This window comes from Theobroma cacao, chromosome 2, assembly GCF_053813885.1.
Source record: "Theobroma cacao isolate CCN51 chromosome 2, ASM5381388v1, whole genome shotgun sequence".
NCBI lineage: Eukaryota > Viridiplantae > Streptophyta > Magnoliopsida > Malvales > Malvaceae > Theobroma > Theobroma cacao.
Window position 1 is genome coordinate 7,546,493 of NC_142640.1, and position 8,511 is coordinate 7,555,003.

Sequence of the window (8,511 nt, forward strand, 5' to 3'; positions counted from 1 at the left end):
GTTTAATATGTTAATATCCACAATGAACAATTATAAAGGTGGCCAATCACAAATGCTTAGTTAATTAGAGATCAATTTGTTCAGGTAACTTTTTAGTGTAGTAGAAGGAAGATGTACGTATAATGTGACAAGATAATTCAAAAGGAAATGGGTTTCTGTCTTCAAATCGTTAAAGAACTTTGGATACTAAGATCTCATATTTAATGTTTGAGAAATGGAAAATAAAAATATGGGATAACACAATCTTTTGTTATGTAAATCAAAATTTGGGAAAGAAAAATGTAATAAAATACCAAAAAAAAGGTAGTATGCTTATAGTCAAATGTTCCATTCTACATCTTCTAGATTGATAGAATATATATAGTGATAATTAAAAAGAAAGACAATCCAATTTCGATTGTCCGCTGTCCACAACATTGCTGCTTTCCAAGTCAACAAGAGTGAGCAATTATTATCACTCTATCAGCTTGCGCCAATAAAGCCAAACATCAAAACATCAAACATCGATATCATTATCAAATCTCAATCATCAATATCAGTTTACTGCAGAACAAACTCTGCGAATTTCTCCATTGGTGCCCGTCTTCACCCCAATGTTACTCATTTTTACCATAGACCTCCCAAATTCGACATTGAAGCTCAGTGGTTGCACGCCTGCCACACCCAAGAACCGTTGAACAATAGTTCTCGTCGAAGGATCAGTCCACAGCTTTTGATCAGATTCAAGTATCCCTCGGCCGTTCCTCAAATTTGTAAAAAAGGATGTGTCGAACCTGCCACCGCTACCGGTGTCGAGATCAACGCGCCTGCTACCGTCACCATTTTGTGGGCAAAGTGATTGTAGTTGAGAGACAAAGGATGGGTTGATCGATGGATCGGGACCATTTGCAGTAAAGTTGTATAGTCTGTAACTAAAGAACTGACAAGCTGAAGTCCCTATGGTGTGACCTCCTATTCAAAAGAAATAGTAAAGATTGGTTTAATGACTTAAATTCAAATACCATTGGACTACAAAGTTTTGAAAATCAAGTGCTTACCGACAAGGGTAACAAGGTCCTGAGTGTTGAGACCAAATGCGGCGAACTTTCGCTTTTGCGAATCAATGGACTCAGTGAAGCCAGGCAAATTGGAGGCATCAGATGCTTGAGAAACCCTCCCATCTCTGCGTCCCGTAGGCACCAACCAGCTCGCTCCGTTTGTCTGCCATATATACGCATGAATCATATAGTTACTGGTTACTTATATACACACACACAAAGTGCTAGTAAATTAAAGTGGTGCTAGCATATTCAAAAAATTGGTATAGTATAATGAAGTGTATCATATATACCAAAACCACGGAATCACGGGCGGCTAGTGCAAGAATATCAGCACATGAGACTACACCAGGGCATACTGCTTCTATTTGAGTCTTGGCGTCATTAATAACTTCATAGCCTCTCAACAAACTGTTTGGAGGAGCCGTTTTCTCAGTGTTAGGGCCATCGATAAGGATTGAGCCATCACAACCCTGGACAAAGCAATCATGGAAATGCATCCTCAGCAAGCCGGGAGCAATGGCAGGGTTAGAACGAAAATGAGATTGGACTGTTGAAGTAACAATAGATTCAGCTCGAGGACATGAAGCGGAATAGAAGCCAACACGAGTGGCCTGGCCATGCACTAATGCGGCAGCCATGGCAAAATAGAGAATCCCTGTAAGGATTCTGGGGCCGCTGTAAGAACCCTTCATTGTACAATAGGTATGGGGGAAGAGAGAAAAAAAGGCTCTAGGTTTTGCTATGGGGAGTGTATTTTCCACTCTGCTTGTGATTTTCGGGGATACCATGAAGAGGTTATTTATAGGCAAAATCTTATTAAACAATTGCGAAATTAGTAAAGAATGCCGGCTGAAAAGAACCAGGCCTGTTGGGCGATGAGCTGGATTCATTTGCAGAAGGGTGGTGGATGATGATCATCTTTGTCGTTTACGTGCACTTGCCAATCAAGTTGATTTGCATGGCTTGCGGTTTCACGTGAAGAATACGTCTTTGGCATAGGTTTTGTTCTTCTTAGTCAAAAAACTTTTAGGTTTCAGCAGTAATAATTTTTTATCTTGTATGGCCGCGAATGATCAAATGCCAATTGATCATTGACTCCAAAACCATTAGATTAAATTAGACCAACTTGTCGAAAGAAATAAAGAAAAAACCGTGATTTTCAAATTTAGGTATTTTTTGTCTCTAAAATTTTCTAGCATGCAAATTATGAAAAAGTGATTAGGGCGTCACTTACTTTCTTGAGTCAAAATTAGAAAACAATAGAAATCTATTGATGTGAAGGTAAGCTTCTCACATTTTTTGGGCAATAATCAAGGCCGACTTTAGGTAGACTCATTGTCTGGCAATAATCAAGGTCGGCTTTACGTAAACCCACTATCTAGTAATAATCATGGTTGGCTTTAGGTAAAGCCATTAAAGCAAGGGCTTTGAGTCTTAAATTTTTATGGATCTCATAATTTTATAATAAATAATATAATTAATTATATTAAAAATATACAAAAATTAAGATAATTAATAAAATATTTACCTATTCTTCCGTCTCTAATAAATATTTATTTTTTCTCATTTCTACATCCTATTGATTCTCTACTATTTATCTCATTTTTTATTAAAAATATGTAAAAGTCAAAATAATTAATAAAATGACATATTCTTTCACTTCTCTAATTAAATGTCTAATAAATTTTAATTTTTTATCATTTTTTAATTCCCACAATGCTATTAATTCTCAACTATTTCTCCTATTTATAATCAACTAATTAGCATAAGATGTATTTAATGGTCTCCAATGGCTATTCTTTTTTCTATATATAAAACTATTTTTTTCAATTTATAATATCTACTTATGAACTTTCTTTTCTAATTTATTCTTTCTTCCTTAACTTCAGTAAAAAAACACATCATTGTCTTAATTTCAACAAAAAAAATCTCATTTAAATATTTCATTTTAGACCTTTAAGCTTATTGAGTCACCCTTGAAAATAATATCTTCTTAATCAATCGTTTTTTATTTAATTTGTTAAATATGAACACCTGTGTTTTTACATGTACATGTTTGATACGACACAGATTAACATTTGATTATGCTGATTAACTAAGAATTAAATGGCATCTTGATTCTTGATTCTAGAAATGATGCAATTACAATATGGAGAACAGTATTATATCCTATTCGATACCTTGACCTTTCTTATTACTATATCATATATGATATACATAAAATTACTCTAAGAAAGAAAAGGGAATTATAAATTAAGCTGTATATTATTAGGAAATTACAAACATCAAATTAATTAATTTATAGCATAACAAACTTTGCGGATTTCACCGTCAGTGCCTGTCTTCACGCCAATGTTACTCATCTTCACCATTGGCCTCACAAATTCCTCGTTAAAATTTAGTGCTTTGTAGCCCTTCACACCCAAAAAACGTTGGACAAAGACTCTTGCTGAAGGATGAGTCCACAATCTTTGATCAGACAAGAGTACTCCTCTGCCATTCCTCAAATTTGTTAAGAAAGATGTATCAAACTTGGTCGGCACTTCCAGTGTCAAGATCAGCAGGGCTAGTGCCATCACCGCTTTGGGGGCAGAGTGCTTGCAGTTGAGGTACAAATGATGGGTCGATTGATGGGTCAGGACCATTTCCGGTGAAGTTGTATAGCCTGTAACTGAAAAATTGACAAAACGTGGAACCTATGGCGTGTCCTCCTGTTAGCAGAAGTGAGAAAACAATGAATATTAGGCAAAAGAAGCCTTTGAACTCTGTTTTTTTTAGTCTTATTAAGATTGAACTCAATGGAGAAAAAAAATAACTTACCAACAAGGGAAACAAGATTTAAATTAGTTCAAGTTAACTAATTAGTACATTCGAATATTTGATCTATTAATTGATGTATAATTTATTATTTAAATAATAAAATTCGAATCATCTTTTCTTCAATTATAAAAAAAAAATTAGTTTGATATTGTAATTGTAATCACCCTTCATATTAAGGTGATCTTGTTATTATCTGTTGTACAGTAGTACTTGTGGTACTTTTGCTTGTGATTTTTGGGAACGCTGGTTAGAGTCCTCAATTTATAGGCAATCTTATTTAAAACCTGAAAATAAATAAAGAAAACCGGAGAAAAATAAACTATCGACCAATCAGAAAAAATAAAAAATTCAGAATTTGCATGACAATCTTACATTTCCTTTTCGTTTTCTTTTCAGTTAAATTATATTTACATAAGATCACATAAATTTTTTTTTTGAAAGAATTCTCACTTTATTGGATAATCATACGTAAGGAACCAACTCCCAATGAATCCTTCAACAAAAGATGTGCCACTTCTAGAGGTGGGCCATCATATGTAACAAAAGAAGAACTTAAGTCAAGGCCTAACTTGGCCACGTAGTCTGCAACTTTATTCCCCTCCCGATAAATATGACGTATACTAACCTCCCACTGTCTACTAAGCAAGGCTTTGATTGCTCTTATCACGTCTGAATTTATGCAGGGATGGGTGGCTCGAGTATTAAGGGCTTTGACTACTGTCTTGTTTTCTACCTGCACTTGAATTCTTCTGTAACCGTGATCCCAAGCCAACTAGAGGCCTTGAAATACTCCCCATAACTCTGCTCGGTATGTGGTGCTTGTTCCTGACTGACATGCATAACCTACAATCCATGAACCATCGGAGTGTCGCAGAACTCCTCAAGCTGAAGCAACCCCCCTTCCACTCCTGTATGCCCCGTCTGAATTCGCTGCTATCCAATCTGCTAGTGGGGGAGCCCAACCTATTAATAATTCTTCTTGTCGACCTGGTCTCCCATTTTGTAAAGGACAAGTTAGCTAGTTATTCCACGTTGCCACCGCCATACTTTTGATAATATTCAGCTGTCCTTCTATGGGTATTATACGACCTTCAAAGACGAATGAATTTCTCCATTTCCAAACATACCAATAGGTTATGCCAAATGTGATGTTCCAAGGGACTTCAAAAGAGGAGGAATTTTTTAGACTAAGATTCACGAAGAGCCATTCAAGGAACATAGCTTGAAAGAATTGATGTGTATGATCTTGAGGCAGTAGAAACTTCCAAATGATTGCTGCGGCTGGACAATCTCTCAGTAGATGAAGGCTGGTTTCCTCCAAAACATGGCATTGCGAACATGAGGCGTCAGATGAAAGACCACGTCTCAGTCTTTCTGCATCTGTCAAAATCCTGTTATGAAGACAATGAAAAAGGAAGACGCGTATTCTCTGAGGACCATTCCATTCCCAGGCCAAACTCCACAATTTACGGTTCTCTGATCTAACGGATTCAGATAAGGACTTTAACGGATTCAGATAAGGACTTCAACGGATTCAGATCACATAATATTTACGAGTAAAGAGAAACCATTATTTGTTTTTTTTCTTAATGGCTCCAATATAAGGATAATGATAGAATGATTAAAATATGTGGATTAGATGAAGCAAATGGCATTGACTCGAAAATGACGTGGGGATGTAATAATTGTCTAAGTTGGCAGCGCCATTTGTATTTTTTTGCCACTGGCTTACTGGATTTTTCTTACTTGTCAGAACTAAATACAATGGACTCGAAAGTGACAGCCCAAGAAATTTGTTGATAGCCTTGGCAACGTGTGATTGTGAACTAAATTAGACCGACTTAATAGTATAATCGAAGGAAAACAATTTAAGATCAATAGAGTTAATTATTAATTAGCATTTTAGACAACCTTAAACGACTATTAGACATCATCAATTATTAATTAATTATTTAAAATGTTCTATATCTTATGCTTGAAGAGTATAGGTAGCTGCAAATCATCAATCTGTCAACTTCCTTTCTATTTAGATTAATCATTTCAATTTTTTGAGTCAGAGGTTGCTTAATTAAGATGTTAAACAGTCATAGCTGATGACTAATGGTATCCATTATATTAGTGTTGTGTTACCATAGTAGCAGGCAATTGCAGCGGACAGATGGCATATTAATTAACAAAAATATAATGAAAACAACAATATATTTTTGGATGCTTAGCTTTGAAAGCCTCTCTTAATATTTATATACGTGAATTCTTCGGAAACCAACTTAAACTTTATTAATTACCGCAAATGGTGTATTAAAGGTCAGTAGTTATCGTATTCTTTTATGGTCCCATGCTATAAAATATCTACTAATGAATTTTCCGAATTAGTGTATATGAAGTATTCTCAAAATTTCAAATTAACAATAATCAAATAAAATTTTAATTCAAACTCAAATTTATATAGTGATAGATTTCATGAATCATATGTATCAATAACAATCTAAACTGGTTTCATTGTTTTTAAAATATTTCACATTGATCGGGCTGATAACATTTTATACTGACATTGCAAAAAAATGCTGATGTGGCATTTACTGACATGTGGGGTGGAGATTTTGTCCATTGATAGCCACGGCAGCAAGTGACATGTTAGCATAAACTGTTAGTCCAATCAATATCATGCCAACATGATAAATGTCAAGTTAACACACAATCAATGTCACATTAGTAAGAAAATATCACATTACTTTAATTAATGTTATGTCAACTTGATCAAAATATCACATTATTATACTTAATGATACTAGGATTTGGATTGAAATTAACAAATTCAAAAAATACAGAGACTTAATCTATACAAATTATTTTACATGAACTAAATTCATATTTTTTTTATAAAGTATGAGAACAAATTGCATAATTTGACCTTGATAAAATGACACTTAATATGATATTTACCACAAGTTGCCACATCTTTATATAAAAAATTTTAATTTATTTATGAAATCTTAATAATTGAGCATAGTATTTACTGGTTTTCAAAAGATAAAAGCTTTGATATGGGAGATAATTAAGAGAGGAGGTTGTCTGCAAAAAATTAAGAGAGGAGGTGGTATATATGCCAGTACCTTAGTGATAAAAGATTTCAACGCTATAAGAATCTTTGACATGTCGGGAGAGAAGTCTATGGGAATCAGAAGAATTAGAAGACTACCCGCCATTTGCGGCGCGATTTTCAATTGGTATAATATGTCTAATTTTTCCCAAGCTTTTACAGGTGGCATCAAGAAAAACATTTGTATGTTAGAATCAATTGGGAATATCCCTGCTAATATCTTTTAAAATTCATGTAATTTCATCTTAATCTTACTGAACACGTGTCGTTTGGCCATTTTTTCAAATTTAAACACATGACATTCAAAGAGAACTCTATATGTTAGAATCAATATATATATATATATATATATATATATATATATATATATATATATATATATATATATATGTTAGATTAGATTTGATTAGATGAAAAGAAAAGGCAGCATATCCATAAACAAGATTTGTTTTTAGATTTAAAGATATAAAAAAAAGTGAGCAGCATATTTCATTGACCACCATGAAGTGCAAGCAATATGCATGCATATTTTAATTTTTATCTTTTTATCTTTTTAATTTCATCTTTCTTGAAAAAGAAGGAAAAAGAGAAAAAGAAAAAGATTCTACGTGCACCAAATATTCACCTAATTACTTTAGTTAGTCTGAAAATGTTGACTTCATCTATGGGCTCAGCTGCCTTGCTTGCATCAATGCAAAAAACGCGTCGAAATGAGACTATACAATCTCATGAAAAGCCTCCGCCATGTGGATTGTGGCCCAAGCTTTACCAAATGCAATTCCCAAATCAATGTCGGAAAGCTTCCTTGAAGACTTGAAGTAGCCGAAAGAGGGCAGTGCCAATTAATATCAGAACGCCAAGAGAAAAGCCCAGCATCTCCAATATTCTTTACGCGTTTTCCGGTTTTCTTCCTCTTTCGAATTTATATATATCGTCCCTACTTTACTAACCACTAGTTATACCATAGACCAAGAGGAGGACAACTACTAGAAATGGCTAAATATTTTTCAATTGGATAGTTAATGAACTATAAAATCACCAAAAGCAAAACGAACTCGAAGCTTCTTAAGTGCCCAAAAGATGTCATTAATTTCCGCTCATTGGCAAAAAGTTAATTCTGGGATGGAAGATAATTGATGCCTTGAGCGTACATCCTGTGGTGGATTGCACTCCAAAATTATTCAGTGCTCCAATTAACTAACCATTTAATTCATGTAATTTGTTCACTTACTCTTGGAAAGCAGGGCCTTTAATAATGAATAATTGGATATAGAGACTCGGGTTCCTTCCTTTACCTCGAAACAGGCTTAGTCAAAGGTACCTTTCATTTCAACCAAATCATTCCATAACTAGAGCGGTGCTAAAGATAATACCACTACTGTATTTCGTTGACGACGACTTTTGTCTCTTCGTAAGAAATACTGCCATGCAACTGACATGCATGCAAATTGATAATATGAAGGCTTGGCATATACCTAGTCTTAACTGATTCGAATTTTGAATCTCTCTCTCTCTCTCAAATCGTAATGTAGCAGCCGGCTTTACTTACTT

At 34.4% G+C, this 8,511-nt stretch overlaps 1 protein-coding gene across 1 annotated transcript; it reads right to left on the reverse strand.

Moving 5' to 3' along the window:
• Positions 1-282: 282 nt before the first annotated feature.
• On the reverse strand, positions 283-1,817 carry LOC18608320 (cationic peroxidase 2-like). The gene is made up of 3 exons (XM_018116268.2): positions 1,331-1,817; positions 1,038-1,200; positions 283-951 (listed from the first exon to the last, which is right to left on the reverse strand). Exons 1-3 carry the CDS (start codon positions 1,730-1,732, stop codon positions 536-538), a joined length of 981 nt encoding a protein of 326 aa, XP_017971757.1. The 5' UTR covers positions 1,733-1,817; the 3' UTR covers positions 283-535.
• Between the last annotated feature and the right edge of the window lie 6,694 nt (positions 1,818-8,511).

Bases quoted from the DNA above. Each gene is read 5' to 3' on its own strand.
- LOC18608320 (XM_018116268.2), bottom strand. From the start codon at position 1,732: ATGAAGGGTTCTTACAGCGGCCCCAGAATCCTTACAGGGATTCTCTAT. The intron at 1,201-1,330 runs GTATATATGATA...TATATATGGCAG, and splicing joins CCCGTGATTCCGTGGTTTTG to ACAAACGGAGCGAGCTGGTT. The intron at 952-1,037 runs GTAAGCACTTGA...TCTTTTGAATAG, and splicing joins GGACCTTGTTACCCTTGTCG to GAGGTCACACCATAGGGACT.